Here is a 17105-nt window from a genome sequence, read left to right on the forward strand (position 1 = left end):
AGAACAGAATCACATTCGGTGCATCCCATCTGCCCTCAGTGATCCTCCATGTTGACTCACTGTGTTCAGCCTGCTCTGTTATCTCCAGCATGGCTCTCCTGTTGCAGGCTGTTCACAGCACGATTTGGTCACTCTTGCTTAGCAAGAGGTAGAATGATTCAGCCTGTAAAAATAATAACCAGACTGACTGGTTGTTGGGACCCTCTGTGGACTCTTTCAAAAGCTGCATTAACTGTTTCTGCAGTGGGGCTGACTCCAGAACCTTCATGGTTGCATTCAGGTAGGATGTAAGAGCCAAGTGAGAACACAGCAGGTCAGATTTGCTGTAAAGTAAGAGACTTTAAGGGGATTTCTTTCTTAAGCATTTGTAATAGTAGGCCTTAAAGGCCTGTGCTCTTGTAAACTGCTGCAGTAACTTTATGAAAACCACTGCTTGAAGTGCAGAAGTGATCCAGAGGGCAAATAAGTTAAGGGTTGTTAGGAGTGGAGCAGAGAAGATAAAAGCCATTGTATTCATTCACAACACACCTGAAGCTTGAATCCTAAATGCCACCTTTGTTACCTCAGTTAAATGACTGTGATTGAGTCTGAGAAGGTTCAGAGAGGTGTGACAAGAATGGTTAGAACTGGTTTCCATAGAAGAAATTAAATCCATGAGAAGTTTTCCTCTAGCAGGAGATATATAAGAGAGAGGCTATAATGGAGGTACATGGGATTGAAAGTGAAATGGAAAAAGTAAGCAAGGAAAGATTCCTCACGTTCAAGTTAGGGAGACCGAGTGAAGCAAAGAATGGGTTGAAAATGAATATTGAGTGCTTTTTCCATCTGAAACATTTCAAATGTGCTGTTCATTGTTGAGGAGTGCTCTGGAAATTGAAACATAAACAAGTTGTAAGTGTTAAATTTACAGAGGGTTGGTCCATCAGGGGCTGTTAATGAGCACAGTCTTGATCTACAGCTCAAAAGCCAGAGCACAAACTAGGAAGACGTGCCAGGAGAAAGCTGGCTCTGCACACCCTGCTCTCATACTTCTCCTTGATTATTTCTTCTTGCTGAGATAGAATGCTGGGCTAGATGAGTTCCCTGTTCTTCTGCGTGAAATTGTTGCTTCTGTGATTTACTATTTTGGGGAAGAAATTGCCTTCCTTGAATTCCATGCAATGACCTGTTGTGGGTCTCTTGACATGTTCACTCAACTGATATTTTGTACTGTTGCTGTCAGGCACTGCCATGAGGTGATTTCCACATTCAAGCAATGTGCACATACTTAAATTCTAGGCTGGCTGTTGTGGCTGCCGCCAGGTGGTGCAGATATTACAAATTCAGTTGAACCCTACAATATAGCCTTTCTTTGGGGAAAAAGGCTGTTATGGAAGAATATGCAGCAGAGAAGATCAGCTAGTATGAACGTGTAGGAGCCGAGACCAAAGAAGAACAGATGAATTTGATTCTATGAATTTAAAGATGCAAATCTTTAACTCGTTCAAAAGGTGGTAGAATTCCATAGTTCCAAAACAGGAAAGGCAGCTCAATGCTGCAGAGCTGCCAGCCTCAAAGATCAGTTATGACTCAGCTGATGTGGAAAGAGGCTCCTTTTCCTCTGCAATGAGAAGCAATGTCATAGAAGCTGAACTACTCTTCTGGTTTGCAGACCTCACCGCTGCATTAGTAGCTGCCAGTCCTACTCAACCTTCAGCTCGGAGAACTTCTCTGTGTCAGATGGAGAAGAGGGGAACACCAGTGATCACTCCAACAGCCCGGATGAGCTGGCTGCCAAGCTGGAAGATGAGCTGGCTGAGAAGCTGGAGGACATGTTGTCTCAGACTCCAGAGATCCCCATTGAAATCTCCACCCAGTCTGATGGGCTTTCAGACAAAGAGTGTGCTGTGCGGAGAGTCAAGACTCAGATGTCTCTGGGGAAACTCTGTGCAGATGAACACAGCTGTGAGGTGAGTTTACCAATCCCCTCTTCGACTCATTGGGTAATTACAAAAAGGAAAAAAAGAGGAATCCAAGGAGCAGGATGACTGTCTAAAAAGTGCTGTAGATGTACTGCATCAAGAAAGTGATTTGGATTCCTGGTCTTTCTTGCACTTGATCGCATAAATAGATGAGGTGAAAGCAGCACAGAAAGAGCTTAACGTAATCTGCCAGCTGGGATGAGTGCAATATTTGGGAGGTCATCAGATTTGCAGTTGCACTAATTGGGATATAAAAAAAGAAAGTGATAGAACGGATAATGAAGTGGAAGAGATATAAACTGCCCGCCTCAGACTTAGCCATTGGCAGACCAGCGATGAAGCTAGAACAGTTTTCTTTCTTGTACTGTCTTTGTAATGTTCAGGAGAGGGAGGGCAGGAAGTGCTGCACCATTTCCTCATCCCCTTGTCTGTGTGTGATGACGGTGCTCTGAGCAGATGTTTTTATTTGTCTCCTCCTTGAGGGGTAGAGAAGTGACCTCTGGTGCTGCACTTATGTGCTGTTGACATCTCCCACGTGTTGCCATCTCGTCCTCCCCTGCTGGTGGTGACCTTTATCCAGCTCTCGTTATTGACTGGGATGGTGTGGTTGATCTACAGGGTAGGATTGCTGCTTGAATATTTCCCTTTCCTTTTGCTTTGCAGAACCCAGCGCAGTTTGGAGAAGCACAGTTTGGAGAATCAGACTGTGACTCTTCTGAAGGGGAGTGTTCTGATGCCACAGTCAGGACCAATAAGCCCTGCAGCTCTGCTACTTGGTAATACAGATCCTCCCCCAAAGCTTTCTGATACTGGCATTTTGATTTCCCCGAGATTCCACTTCATTCCCCTTCATCACACTTTACAGGAAGAGAAGATGTTTCTCCTTCCCACCCCAGGAGTGATTTGCAATAACCTGAATCTCTGGAAAATGTCCAAATGAAATTAATTCTCTTTGAGCATTTCAATCAAGAATGGCAGGGATGTATTTTATTGAATAATCTAGTTACTGTAACATGGATATTTATTTTTTTGACATTTTAACACTTTTTACTGTAAAGAGTGGATTGTATTTATAGACACACAGACTTGTTGCAAAAAAAAAAAAAAAAGAAAAAAAAAGAAAAAAAGAAAAAAATTCAGAAAGCAAGCACATGACAGAGAAACATCCTGGGAGTCCTGCCTGGACAGCTTTGTGTACAGAGCGGGGGATTCTCTTGCTGCTTTCACAGGGGACCAGGCCTCACGGCCCTGAAGATTGGAGAACAGATGAAGAAAACTAAACTACTCCGTCTTATCACATGGGGAAGTGTAAAAAAGACCTTACTGCAAGGTAACCTGTGAACAAAGCGAATTCAGTATAACCAGCTGGGTCATTTTTTTAATCAGAAGGTGGACGTGTTGTTCCTGGAGAAAACTGGTACTGAGGTGCTAACATCCAGGGTCTTCTGAGTCAATGCATCCCCAGGAATGTAATAATGGGTTTTATTTTAAGGGTTTTTAGTTTCTTTTTTTAATCAACATATGGTTGTGAGATCCTGCAAATGTATTCTAACCTCGTCCTCTCAAGAATTGGTGTAAGAGCACTTCTTAACATCGTCCTTGCTTCACTCTGGCAGCATTGACCTCCAGTTGAGCAGGGAATCCTCTTTCAGATGCAGTGTGCCATTTCCCAGTTTACTTCCTCCTCTTACCTCCTGTCTGTTTCAGTCAGCTAAAGAAATCAATCAAATCAGTGTTGGAAAAGCAAGAACTTGGAGAGCACGTTCTGCAGAGCCCGAGCACTCTTCTGGGGAGGAAACTGGAGATGCCTGTGCTGGATTTGGAGAAGCAGCCTCTCACCCACAACAGCATCAGTAACCAGCAGAGAGCTGTGTGTTGGGGGGGAAGACTGGGAATCGCTGGCCTAGATAAGAGCATCAGCCCTGCTCCGTCTCCTTACTGTGTGTTCTTGGAAGCATTCACAGTTGCCTGCCCTTCATGTCAGGCTTGGTGCAAAACAGGTTGTGCAGGGAACCTTGTGGCTGCGGCACAGCTGTGTCTCAGGTGTACCCTGAGGCCCCTGTTTCTTCTTCGAGCTGAAACTCTACAGGTGAAAGTGAGGATAATACTGCTATGTGGACAGGCTGAGGAGGCATTGGCAGACGAGAAAAGTTTGTTCTCTGATAGAACTCATAGTGCCTTCCCTTCAAACACTACTCTTCTAAATCGATATTTAAAGAGAACAAAATGATAGAGCACGCCCTCCCCTCCCTTCCCTTTAGCTGATCTTCCCCTACCAGAGCTTTCACTCTGCCCTTCGTAGCGTGCTGGCTGACACAGCCGGTGCTGCCCTGCAGCCTGGCACACCAGCCTGAGATGAACGGCAGGAATGGACCATGGACAGGCACTTCTGTTGCTTTGTTTGTTTACATTTTATGTTAACATATTGGTTTGAATTTATCTGTGGTAATTTATAGCCTCGTGGCAAAATGAAGGAAAATGTCTTATACAGAGAGCAGTATTGTATGAGTTAAATTATCCCATATTTTAAAATTTTGTAGCTGGACTACACACAGATCTTAAGTTATGATGTTATTTTATTATTTATTATCATTTCTGTAGATCAGAAGGTTGGCTTCACTGCTAGCACAATTGTAATGTTTGTGTGACGTTACTTTCTCCCTGGTCACTGGGAGAGATGGGAGCAGAGCTGGTCTCAGTGGCTGTCAGTAGCTGCTGCCTCCCATGCTTCTCATGGGTGCTGTCACTCTAGGGCAGGGAACCTGGCACAGCTGGTCGGGGTGGGATGGCTGCAGTCAGCCTGAGCCCAGGGTATTCCTTGTGGGGATGCTGCAGTTCCTTGTGTTGCTGGTTGAGTTGGCAGCCCGTGAGCTGGTGGGGAACAGTGACCAGGGAGCGAGTGGCTGTGGTGTTGGTCACAAAGGGAGTAACCTTTACTGATCCCCAGAAGGACAGGCAGAGAAGTGGGCAGTTGCTGCTGGCACATGGTGCATTGCTGCTGCAGGACTGTCAGGTTGTGGAGAGATCAGCTCACGCTGCCTGCAGCAGCAATGCTCAGCTCTGCACCGAGACGGAGCATGGAGGGGAGTGAAGCTCTTGTCTGGTTTGTTTCTTGTTTACTCTCTCTTCCATCACTCATTCTTCCACCCAAAGGCCTCTCCCATGGCTGGTGGTATGTGAGGTGGCAAGACTTTGCTGTTGTGGTGTGGGAGGTTTTGGTGCAGATGAGGTGCTACAGATAGTTACCCAGCAAGCTGGAGGCTAGGGCATGAGAACTGAGCGGTGCAGAATTGTGCGTGTAACATACGCACACAAAGAAAAAGATCAAACGACTCCATAAAGAGAGGTTGAGAACTCCCCATCACATCTACCACCGTACCCCCAAGCAGTCCTGCAGCAATAGGCCCACAGCACAGCTGCCTCCAGCTCAGGCCTATCTCAGTCTCTGTGCTTCAGTCCGTGCTAACTCTGTCCCTACCAAGATGATCCTCTGGGGCTTTTGGTAGCTGCAGCCTCAGCTCAGAGCTTCTCAATGCGCTGAAACTCCTCTGGGCCCGCAGAGATGCGGATGCCTTGGTGTGTGGGATCTGGGGACCTTCCTGGCCAGCTGTCCTGGCGGAGCAGTGGTTGCTCCCTGCCTCGCCCTGGGACACGCTGGCCTGTTTTGCAGCTGGAGGAGCAGAGCTGAACCCTTCTGGTTGGCTGCTGCAAACACTGCAGCCACTCTGGGGCCTGGTTTCTTGCATGTCACACTGTTACGTCCAGCTTCTCTGCTCCTCGTAGCTGCTGCCTACAATGCAGTGTCCTGGGGCTGCCACTAGGGCTGCCCCTTCCTTGTGTGAACACACAGCCCTGTGCCCCACGTGTGGCTGTGCAGGGGGCTGAGCAGTGCTCTGCGTGGTGCCGCTGGCCCAGATCTGCGCATGGACTGCGATGTGTCGCTGCAGTTCTGTGCACTTCCTTGCAGTGACACCGTGTTTGCAGGACAGAAGTAAACTGTGTTCCCTTTCCAGCATCCTGACTTCCCTGAGCCAGTTCTCGTGGCTGCTGACAGCTCCTGAACACTAGCCTAGATTTTTCTCCCAATGCTGAATGTTGCCTTCCCCGCTGTCGTGTTGAGTAACCATTTCATCCTGGCCCTGTCCAGTAGTGTTCATCTCTCTCCTCCCTGCTCTGCGGATTCCTGATACAAACTTGATTTTTTTGTATTGAACAGTGTACAGTGATGGAAACAAGAATGACTATCAAAGCAAACAATGCATGGAATAAAAAGCCAGTGTACTTCAATGCTTTTCAGGCTGGTCTGGTACCTGGGAATGGTTTGCGGTATGCTCTGGGACAAAGTCTTGCAATAATTAATGAGATGTGGGCAAGCAGTTTGTTTTTCAGTTGCCTGTCTCTAACCCCAGCCAAGCTGGAGCTACTTCGAGCTCTGAATACCAGATGTGAAGGCACACAAGCAGACTTTAAGCACCCAGCTGACCCCAAGCAGTGACCTTTACTTGTGCAAGCTGCTTTGCCGTGAGCTGGGTAGTTGAATCCTGAGAACTTTGCCCTTTGCTGTCCTGGTCGCTTCCAACTCTGGCTGCTGTGGTGGGAAGGAGCAGCTCCCTGTCAGACCTGATGCACAAAGACACCTCCTGGCTGTCCTCAAACTTGGATGTTTTCACTGCAGGATGTGCATTAAAGCACAGTGAGAGGAAAAGTGTCTTCTGAATCTGGGAAAGCTCTCCTGTGGAAGGTACAGGGACAAACTAGTGACCATGAAACATTCCTTTTTTTTTTTTGGTCTTTCAACTTTCTATTTGTATCTCTACACCTAACAGCACAGAAGGAGGATTGTTTTTCATTTTATGCCAAAAATACTGAATAGGTATGGATGGGGAGAAGGCTGGGGGAGGAACACAGCCTGAGAGCTGAGAAACACTGCTTTTAGAAAGGCAGTGAAAAAAAGCCAAGGCTTCTGCTGGCACAGCTGAGTGCAGTGCTGCCTCACTGTGAGCAGCTGGCTGCTTTGGCAGTCAAGGTGCTGGGACCAGCCCAGGCTTCCCCTCCTCCTGGAGTACTGCTGCACCAACACTGGAGCTGGCCTGTGCTTCTCCACAAGTCCTCCAGAGAAGACTGGGCTCGGGCTGGCAGGGAGACCACAGGAATGTGGTGCTTGGCCAGGAGGAACAAGTCACCTTCCTCCACGGCTGCCCCTACTCCTGCCTTTCTCTGCCAGGTGCTAATGCATTTGCAATAGGCTGGCAACACTTGCCAGCACAGCAGAGATGCAGGCTGACTTAAAGGACACAGGCAATCTACCTTCAGTGTTCACCAAGTTTCCTTCTATTTTCAGTGCAGATCCACGCACGATAAAACATTAATTAAAAAGGAGAACGTTACACCTCCTCTTAATGAGGAGAAGAGTAAAAGCTGCAGTTATCCATGGTCCACAAGGATGCAGAGCATGCAGAATATAACCCACAGGAACAGAGACCAGCAGCTTTTGTGAGGCAGTCCCCCAGCACCTGGGCCATCTGAGTTGTCACATGCTCTTTTTGCCATTGAGTAATGGAGCGTGCTCGTCTTCATCCAGCTTTAAGTGCTTCTTGCTGTATTTCTTGATCAGAGTCCCTGGTATCAATGCTGCCATAGCCATTAGAAGCAGCTTGAGCAGTGTGTCCCAAGAGAAAATGGCATCCAGAGAGTTGATTTGTGATAGAATGGCTCCTGTCTGTACACAGATGAAGTTGTAGGGGGTAAGACCTGGAAGAATCAGAGCAAAAAGAGAAGAGAGTTAGCATCCCCTTTGCCTCCATGAAGGAATGCCAAATTAGCCCAAACGCATCCTTGCCCAAGGTCAAATAGGTGTCTGTGTTTGTGACAGAAAGACAAGGGCGTGATACAAAACTTTGCTGTCTGCTGCTGCACCCACATTTACAAGAGGAGCAGTGTAAACCTTTACTATGAGAGTGGTGAGGTGCTGGAACAGCTGCCCAGAGAGGCTGTGGATGCCCTGTCCCAAGAGGTGTTCAAGGCCAGATTGGATGGGGCCCTGGGCAGCCTGGTCCAGTATTAAATGTGGAGGTTGGTGGCCCTGCATGTGGCAGAGGGTTGGAGATTCATGATCCTTGAGGTCCCTTCCAACCTGGGCCATCCTGTGATTCCGTGAACATGAGCAGCTAACTGGGGCAGTTCCAGCTCAGCCCTGCTGCTCTGCCTTCCCCAGCCCAGGGCTCGGTGCTGAGGAGGCAGTGCCACCACCTCCCCTCTGCCAGCATCCCCAGGCCTCACCGATGAGAACGGAGAAGAAGAACTGGGAAATGGGGATGTTCAGGATGGGAGCCGAGAGATTCAGAAACCAGTTTGGCGTCATGGGGAACAGCCTCAGGAACAGCAGGAAGAAAAACAAGCAGCTCCTGTTCTCTTCGACCTGGCAAGAGAAAATCTCTCTTTTAGCAGTACGAGCGGAATGGCCGCAGCCCCGGAACGGCTCGGCAGGGACTAACGCTCCCCCAGCGCCATTCCTGCCGTGGGCTGGGTGCTCCCATCAGCTCAGGCTGCCCGCAGCCCAACCAGCCCGGCTCCGAGCACCTCCAGGGCTGCGGCAATGTATTTCCCCAACAGCCCACAACGCAACCGGTCCAGAACCGCTGAACAGCGTACGCCTGGAGCCCAGCGGCGGGGAACACGAGCAGCGAGAACGAGATCCGAGCCAAGCCGGACCGGCGGCCGTTACCTTTCTCTGCAGCAGAGCCACTTTATCCGGAAAGCAGCGCACCACCAAACGCTTCCCGAAGGCTCCGGACAGCAGATAGCAGCAGGTGGCTCCCAGGGACGTCAACGCAGAGCAGAGCAGCAGCCCGACCCACGGCCCGAACAGCGCTCCGGCCAGAACGTTCTGCGGAGAAACGGCGTGCCGGCAGCCGGGCGCGGCCCCGCAGCACGGAGCGCGGCCCCGCGGCGCGGCCCCACGGCGCCCTACCAGCAGGCTGGAGCCGGGGATGGCGAAGCTCTGCTTGTAGAGGTAGGCGGCGCAGAACAGGAGCACGGCCGCCCCGCGGTGCCGCCGCTCGTAGTCCCGCAGCGCCTCGCTCAGCTCCCGCAGCTCCTCCAGGTCCGAAGGGAAGCGCAGCGGCCTAACGGGACGCACGGTGGGAATCGCGTCGCGGCTCCGACCGCTCCGACCGCCCGCCCGCCTTCCCGCACCCACCTGCCCGTCTGCCCCGCGCCCAGCCGAGCCGACAGCAGCCACAGCGCGGCCGTGGAGCCCGCGAACACCAACAGCAGCCCGGCCGGCCGCCGCCACATCGCGGCACCGCGATCGACCCGGAGCGCCGCGCGTGCGCAGCGCGGCCGCCTTGGCGGGGGAGTGTGCGACAGCGCACGGGCTCGGGTTGCACGTCTGTATTGAGCGCAGCGCCACCGTGTGGCGCCCGCGGGACGCGACAGCTCTCAGCCGCCCGCTGCCGCCGCTGCTGTTGGTGCTGTTGGTGCTGCTCCTCCCCGCCGCTCGCCGCAAGGGATGGGTCTGAAGCTGCGCTCCGCGTTCTCCGTCAGCACCACGTCGTACCGGCACAGCGGCGGCCTGCGATAAAGCACGAGGCGCTGCGCAGCTGCGCGGGGAGGCGGGGAATCGCCATCCCTGGAAGCTGTGCGGATGCGGCACCGAGGGATGTGGTGGGGTGGGCTGGGGTTGGACTTGGGGATCTGAGGGGTCTTTTCAGTAGGGCTGCAGAGCACATGGAGGTGATAAGGATGACCGAAGTCTCTGCAGGAGTCCCATCGGCGTGTGCAGTGGTCAGCAGTCACTGCTTTGCAGCTCCCGGTCACCGGGATTCCAAGAGGGAATGAATCTCCCTAACTGGATATGGATATTTCCTGTGGCTGTATTTCCCTGAGAGTTCTGTTCGCTTTCAGCACTGAGTTCAGGCCTGGGCAGCTTCTGTGCAGCCACACACAGGTCATGATCCTGAACAGAGGTTAAAACATCAGACCACAAATTATGTTTTCAAAGCAACAAGATAACCTCTGTGGTCGGGCAGATGGTCGGGGATTTGTTCCCAAGACGTGTATACAAGAATTATTGAATACAATGTAATTCCTCTTGACAAACTTGCCGGCCCTGGGATGTGGGAGATTTCTCTACTTCTGCCCATCTTGCAGTAAGGACAGTTTGTGCAGCACTTACCTTTCTGGGTTTGTGAGTGAGCGGAACCTCATTTGGAGAATCCTGAGTTTGAATTTGGGGCCGATGACAGATCCTGTGGAAAACGTCACAGAAATCCTTTTTACGTTTTCAAAATCCTGGTTGAATCCAACGAGCAAACTGAGGTGGTTGTACTGCTGGAAGGCTGCAGCTTCGCTAGAGATAAAGCAGACAAGTGTCAGGCAGTCCCCAGGGGAACAGCGTGGCTTTAATGCAGTCAGTGTAATATTAGGCACAGTGCTGGGGGAGGAGGACCGGATTTGTGATCAGTTTCTGGCTTTTAGGAAGTGGCTGCACGTTCAGATCTGCAATGTGAACCTGTTCAGCTGCTCTGAGCGATGGTGGCCAGCACAGAGCTGCTCGTGTGAGCTGTGCGTGGCAGCTGTGAGGTTCCTTTAGGAACATGGCTGTGATTGGAGGCGCCTGCAGGCTGCAGCGCTCACACACGGCCCTTGTTTGGGGGCTCTGGGAGGTGTGATGGGCAGGACGAGTTCTTACCTGCCTGCAGTAAATAGGCCATGTGTGGGCTGCCATGGGTTGTGCAAGCTGGAGCTACGTGGGTTGTTCTGACGTGGGCATATAGGGCTGGGAGAACATGCAGTGAGAGAGATGTGGGGAAACTGGTTGGGCAGGACTCTGGGCTGAGGCGTGTTCATAGCAATGGGAAACTGCACGTCTAGATGAATGCTGGCTGGTTTTTTTTTTTGCCTCTCCAAGCAGAATGAATTGATTTGGGTGTTATGTAGTTCAGGCCTGGGTTCATCCCTGCTGAGCTGGGTGCAAGGAAGTGGGGAGCTGGGCCTCTCCCTGCTGTTCATGACAGCACTCGGGCAGCTGGGAAGCACCCAGAGCAAAGGGCTGGGCTGCACTGGTGTGCACCAGGGACTGCAGAGGTCACCTAGCATGCTTACAGTACCAAGGATCAGCAAAAATGGGAAGAGGAGGTCTTGCTTCTTTCCCAGCTCCAGCTGTGTTGTGTGGTTTGCTAATACTGGTACTTCATCAGGTTCGGTGAGACTTACGGGTTAACTTTGGATTCTGCCTTCTTCCCAGTGCCATCAGCTAACACCACGCTCAGCGTGCCTCTCCTGGTGCCTTTGTTCCACGTGACGATGTCCACAAAGTAGTGGTATACTGTGAGCAAGAGAGAACGTGGTCACACCATGCCCTGCTGTGCATCCCAGCCCTGTCCTGAGTGCCAAGAGCCGTGGGGTGAGGTGTGGGTGGATGTGTGTGGGGAAGCCCCAGAGGAAGCACTCTCCATAGGGTTACATCACGGCGCACCCAGAGGCCTTTTCTTTCTCCTCTCCCTGTCTCCATGTCAGTGCCCACCATCTCTGCTGAAGGAGGAGATGCACGAAGAGAAACCATTTCAGGGATCTTTGTGACTCACAGCAAAACGGCTCTTGGTCCGTGGTATCAAAATACATGGTTGTCACTGGGTGGCTCTGCTCTGTTAAATGGCTTCTCCACTCGTGGGCGTAATAGCCTGTAGACAACAGTTGAAAAATGAAACAGAGGGTTACTGAGCAGGTACATCAGCAATTAAATTGCTGGGAATAACAATGCAAATATTTAAGAAACAGCATATCTCTGTTCAACTGCAAAGAGAAGCTGTGGGTGCTCCATCTGGGGGTGCTCGCAGGCAGGTTGGATGGGGCTCTGAGCAGCCTGAGCTGATGGGGCAGGGGGCTGGAAGCAGATGGTCTTTAAGATCCCTTCCAACTCAAGCCATTCTGTGGTTCTATCACTCCAAAGCAGCCCATCGTGTAAAGATGTCAATTCTTATTTTGTCTTTTTCCACCCTGGATCCCATCCGTGTGGATTTCAGTTGTAGATCATGATGCAAAGTGTTTGTGCAAAGCATGGGAAAATCCCCTGGTCCTTACCTAGGATGGGGCATGGCATGGGTTGGAAGGTTTCGCAGCTGGTACATTTCCCCCTCCTGTAGCTCCTGTATGACTCACATGGGTACGTGGTGATATTGCAGCTCTTTTTCAAGGATGACATGAACAGGAAAACAGACCTCTGGTGGTCACATTTAAAGTACTTCAATCCTTAACCGTACACAGAGAAGAAATATTTCATTAGCAATTCTCGTGCAGCAAGAAAACAGCACCATCTGTGGCTGCATCCATCAAAGACCACATTGCCTTCATCTCAAACCTGCTTTCTGAGCAGGTTCTTAGCATTGCTATTCCCTGGGGTACAAAAAACCCTTCCTGTGTTTTCTAAACATAGCCTCAAAATGAGAACATAAATTTACTCAATGGTTTTTTGCGTGGAAAATCCATCCCATGGACGCTTGTGCCAGCCCTGACCACCAGCTGAGCCCATTACATCAGTGCGTCAGCAAGGGGTTGCTTTATGGCTTTCCCATCTATTTTCTAGCTGTGGTGACGTTTCTTTGGCCTTCTCCTGTTCTCTGATTGGAAACATTTTGTCAGTGTGTATGGATGTGTGCAAATCAAAAATGAATTACCAGCAAATACTGTCAGAGGGCAGCCTGGCTGGTCGGTGCCACCATTGGGGTAGAAGTCAATGTGGCCGAGGGCGTCTGCGTAGCCCAGTCCTGGGAAAGGAAGATAGCCAGGGAGGGAATACTGAATAGTAGAATGGCAAGGAAGGAAACAAGAAACCAACTGGAGAATATAATGCTTATTTAGCTCTAGGATGCCTGCTTGTGCAGGGAACGTTAAAGCCGTTCACCTGTTTGTGCAGTGGGCCAATGAGGTCGTTTTAGCAGTGGCATCAGACACCTAAAATAAGTCTGTGTGCATGAGACAGTGCAAAATTTACCTTTTTTGCCTGCAGGAAAGGAAGAGGGCTCTGAAACGTTGGGTGTTCCTGTGCTGCCGAGGTCTGAATTGTTGGCAGTGGCAAAAGGCAGCAGTGAGGTGAGAAGGGGGAGCAGAGGGAGCAGAATAGAGGGCTCGTGTCATGCTGCTGGCCCAGTGGGAGGGTTTGGAGATGTGCTATTCACTGGCTGGGAGAGGAGAGAGCTGAGGGCTGGATTTGCCATATAGGATAGTTAAACCCAACAGAAGTGGGATGGAGACAGGAAGCATCATTCTGAGCAACCCCCCTGGAGACCTGCAGGGTGCCAAAGCAGCATGGATCGTCCTAGCAGAGCTGCCCACTGCTGCTCCTGCTTCCCTATGAATCACAGAATCATTAAGGTCGGAAAAGACTATGATAATCAGTTCCAAGCATCAGTGCACCCCCACCATGCACAGCGACCTCGTCCCTCAGTGCCACATCTTCACTTTTCTTGCACTCTCCCAGGGATGGTGACCGCACCGCCTCCCTGGGCAGCCTGTGCCACTGCCTCACTGCTCCTTCTGAGAATGTACTTTCCCCAGTATCCAACTGGAACCCTCCAGAGCCTAATATCCAACCTGAACCCGCGCTCCCAGCAGGTTTCCTTTCAGCAGTAAAGAGGAGATGTCCCACGTACCATCGGTGTCCGAGTGGATGACATCAACAAACTGTGCGTCACTGGGGTCCAACCTCTCACTGGGTGGCTTTCCTCTGTACAGGGGGCCGGCTGGGTCGAGGCCTGCAACGCAAAACCAGGCGTGTGCCATCAGCCCAAGGCACAGCTGACAGTGATTGCTGTGAGCAGCAGTCCTGGAAGCAGGAAGGTTACCTGTGATCCTTCCCAGCTGCCCATCAAACATCTGTCCCACGAGGCCGGAGATGTGTGCTCCCAGGCTTACTCCTATCATGTGAATGGAGTCAAGCGACGCGCCGTTCATCTGGCATTTAAAGACAGAACCTCAGCTGTTAGGCATGCTAAGAAGGCACAAAAAAAAGTCAGGAGGAAGGATGTAAACACATCTCTCTGCTGCTTCTGTGTTTTCCAGTGGTCCGTTCCACTCTGTATAAATATAACAGTTGGACTCAATGATCCTTACGGGTTACATCCAACTGGGGATGTTCTGTGATTTTATGATTTTCCCCTTTAATAGTCCCACAGTATATCCAGCACTCGTATTTGAGGCCCGTATCTGAGAGCTGTGAGTGCAGCAGCTCAGGCAGAGGTTGTATTTCTGTGGGGCAGTGAGTCCAGGTCGGGCAGAAACAAGTTTTCATTGGCCCCATGCAAAGCATTAGACACAAAAGTGCAGAGAGCCGGTGTCACTTCAAGCTGACTTTGGACATCCAGAAGGTGGAAACAGAGTTTCAGTGGATGGGAAAACAAATATCCAGAAATGCAAAGTGAACTGAATATCACAGCAAAATGCCATCCAACCACATCCAAGTACAGAGTTTGGCACTGCAGCGTAGCTGCATTTCCAACAAATGAATGTGTTCCCTTTTGGGAATTTCTTTTCCCAGACATGCTGCTGTTTTCAAGCACTTCCTTTGTGCCCTTTCCATCCTGTGCATTAATAACTATATCATAGTGTGAACTTTCCACTTACCAACATTTCATCCATAAATTTCTTCAGAATCTCAGCAACTTTCTTGCCATTTCTGGAAGCATTGCTGTAGATGATAGTAGTTGCCCCTCGGTTCCAGTCCACCACGATGACGTTCATGTCCTCTACAGAAAGCAGGAGATGCACCAGGTCAGTGATCCAGACCGGGGCAGAGCCTGTGGGCCGGTACCCGTGGATAATGAAGGTGGTTTTCTTGCTCAGATCTAGATACTTGGAGGCTGTAGAATTGAGCTCTTCGGCGCAGTCTTCGTTCTGCCTGGTGTACAGCATCAGCTTCACTTCCAGGTCAGTCCCTATCAGGGCGCTGCTGAAGCTGAGCGCGGTGAAAGCAGGACATGTCTCCTTGGGATCTGAAACGAGCACAGCGTGGCATGCCTCAGGTTAGCAGACAAGCATTTCTTTTGGCCTTTCCTACCTGCCAGCTCTGCCCAGGCACAGAACGTGTGCTGGGAGCTGCCTGAGCTGCTCCTTTCCATGCTGTCGGTGGCTGGAGCTGCTTTGTATCTGAGTTATTTTTTGCTGTGTCAGAACAAAGGCAGCGAGTTCACTAGCACAGCCCTGTCCCCTCTATCCCTTCCACTAGCAGCTGGGAGGTGGCATGGGCTCTCCACAAACCTCACAAGGGTGAGGAAGGCAGTACAGAATGACAGCGAGGGTGATGGCTGTGTAGGTTGTACAGCACACCCAGATGCCCTGGACAAGCTCTAGGGTGAAGAGATCTCTCAGTATTTTGTCTGGAGCTGGCAAGCTGTGCAGATTTCGCTGCTGCGAGGGGCAGCTCAGTGCTTCATTTGTATTTGCAGATACAGCCTGCTATTTCAGACTGTGAAATGGGACACCCTTTGTGTGGATGAGATACGGCACTGATAAGGCTTTATACACAGCTGGAGAGTTCCCCAATTTTCACTAAGTGCTGCTTTTCACGACAATCTCTGCCATTTGAAAGCCTCGCTTTGTTCTCCGCTTTTCCAGCAGACCACCAGCTGAGCCTTCACAGCCCCATGCAAGCTCCAGCAGGGCACTGCTAGGAAAAGGAATAACAGTCTCCAGGCTGACTGCTTACCGAGGCCCTCCCAGGTTCTGTAGCCTTTCTATGGCCCACAATCTCCTCGTTTTTACTGAAGAACCTTGTGGGAGAAAGCATCTCTCTTGCACACACGCCCTGTGCTGCATTAATTGTTCCCCTGCGGTTGCTAAAGGATTTTTGCTGCTCAAAAGGGCCGTGCTGGAGGTGGGAGAGGTTTGGCAAACCTGCAGCTTTAAGGCAGCAGTGCTCTAGCAGGTGTCCAGCATTCTGTGCGTTTTAATTTCTAAATGATGGATCTCTCGCAGTTCCCACAATAAACTTTCATGCTTTTTCCTCCTATGGAAACCAGAAGCATGAGAGTAATATAAATGCTGTGTGCCCAGCACATAAAATAATCCGCTCAGTTGCCATAGTTCTGCTAATTACTTTGCAGGAGCCCCAGGAGCTCCAGAAATAAAAGTTAATAGGCTAAGAGGATGTTGCAGTTAACTCCAACTGGATGTATTAAATTACTACTATAAATTCAGAAATAAATTTTAACATCTGAGATCCACAGAAGTCCTTCCTATGGAAAGCCTACGGTGAGATATGGATAGCAAAATGGGGGCAGCGGAGAATGAACTCTCAAGCAGGGCCAGTGAACATCAGTTGAAGTCAGTGGCTTTGAGCTGAGGGTGTTCTGCCTGCTAAAGCTCCCATCTCCCAAGAGCATGTCACTCTGGGCCCTGCTTTCTCCAGTCGAGGTGACCTTTGGTGCCTCTTTCTCGGTCTGTTTGCTCTCCATAGGGCAACAGCAGCAGGAGTTCTCCCCCACCTGGAGGTCTCTGGTACACAGTGACACTGGGCGACTCTCCTTTAGGTGCTACTGCAGTATGAGAGAAAATAAAACCACATTTATCTTTGATTAATAACTCGATGTGTTTTAGTTCCTGTACAGCATTGTTATGCGTTATTGTTAATCATCCTTACTGCCACGGAGGATATAGAAATGCAGGCAGAAATGCTGGACCAGAACTATTTCTACATGGTGCAAGGCTGCTCTGATTGCTTCATTTGTCTCTTATCTCTGAGCCGTGCTGAGACTTGCCCTGGGGAGCACTTGGTTGGCACCAGAGCGACCCAAATCTTCTGCCATAGAAGGGCTATTAAAGAGCTGCTCAGGATTTGCTAATACCTAAAACAGGAAGCATTTAAAAAGCATTGTTATTTCTGCACCAAGCCTGTTAAATTTGTTCTGTTTTCATTAACGAGATCAGATGAGTGCTGATAGAGGGGGAAAGCCTGCCAGCTTCTCCCCCTGCTGCATGGCTGTGTGTCACAGGAGCTGACACATGAGGGCAGCTGGGGATCCTGCATTCACTCCTCCTGATAAGCACAGGATGGCAAACACTGCTTTGCTAGGCAAGCTGCTCTCGTGCCTCAGTGCTTCAGCAGAAGCCAAAGCGATCTGCTTTGATATTCCTGTGTTGGAGCTGGAC

At 50.4% G+C, this 17105-nt stretch overlaps 3 protein-coding genes across 11 annotated transcripts in view; 1 reads left to right on the forward strand and 2 right to left on the reverse strand.

Moving 5' to 3' along the window:
• MAP3K13 (mitogen-activated protein kinase kinase kinase 13) overlaps nucleotides 1-6248 on the forward strand; it is a 63555-nt gene extending 57307 nt beyond the window's left edge. For 8 of the 9 annotated variants that reach the window (XM_052687286.1, XM_052687292.1, XM_052687285.1 and 5 more), the window contains 3 exons: nucleotides 1652-1949; nucleotides 2625-2737; nucleotides 2827-6248. In XM_052687286.1, coding sequence (XP_052543246.1) covers nucleotides 1652-1949; nucleotides 2625-2737; nucleotides 2827-2863 — 448 coding nt within the window. In that variant the 3' untranslated portion in view covers nucleotides 2864-6248. Of the gene's footprint in view, nucleotides 1-1651; nucleotides 1950-2624 lie in introns of all 9 variants that reach the window. The other variant, XM_052687294.1, reaches the window with a different exon arrangement.
• Nucleotides 6249-7269: 1021 nt separating this feature from the next.
• On the reverse strand, nucleotides 7270-9272 carry TMEM41A (transmembrane protein 41A). The gene is given in 6 exon segments (XM_052687319.1): nucleotides 7270-7712; nucleotides 8241-8379; nucleotides 8686-8847; nucleotides 8932-9085; nucleotides 9135-9178; nucleotides 9180-9272. Coding segments are annotated over 6 exon segments (798 nt in total). The 5' UTR covers nucleotides 9258-9272; the 3' UTR covers nucleotides 7270-7491.
• A 368-nt stretch (nucleotides 9273-9640) lies between these two features.
• On the reverse strand, nucleotides 9641-14950 carry LIPH (lipase H). Its single transcript, XM_052687318.1, has 8 exons — nucleotides 14583-14950; nucleotides 13805-13913; nucleotides 13613-13714; nucleotides 12638-12727; nucleotides 12045-12212; nucleotides 11549-11644; nucleotides 11178-11289; nucleotides 9641-10311 (listed from the first exon to the last, which is right to left on the reverse strand). Exons 1-8 carry the CDS (start codon nucleotides 14868-14870, stop codon nucleotides 10134-10136), a joined length of 1143 nt encoding a protein of 380 aa, XP_052543278.1. The 5' UTR covers nucleotides 14871-14950; the 3' UTR covers nucleotides 9641-10133.
• Between the last annotated feature and the right edge of the window lie 2155 nt (nucleotides 14951-17105).

The sequence above is a fragment of the Tympanuchus pallidicinctus genome, unplaced genomic scaffold (assembly GCF_026119805.1).
Source record: "Tympanuchus pallidicinctus isolate F22 unplaced genomic scaffold, pur_lepc_1.0 scaffold22, whole genome shotgun sequence".
Taxonomy (NCBI): Eukaryota; Metazoa; Chordata; class Aves; order Galliformes; family Phasianidae; genus Tympanuchus; species Tympanuchus pallidicinctus.

Coding starts and splice junctions, on each gene's coding strand:
- LIPH (XM_052687318.1), bottom strand. CDS start 14,870: ATGCTGTACACCAGGCAGAACGAAGACTGCGCCGAAGAGCTCAATTCT. Junction 12,213..12,637: donor CCCTCTGACAGTATTTGCTG/GTAATTCATTTT, acceptor TGTACGGTTAAG/GATTGAAGTACTTTAAATGT. Junction 11,290..11,548: donor GGACCAAGAGCCGTTTTGCT/GTGAGTCACAAA, acceptor TCTTGCTCACAG/TATACCACTACTTTGTGGAC.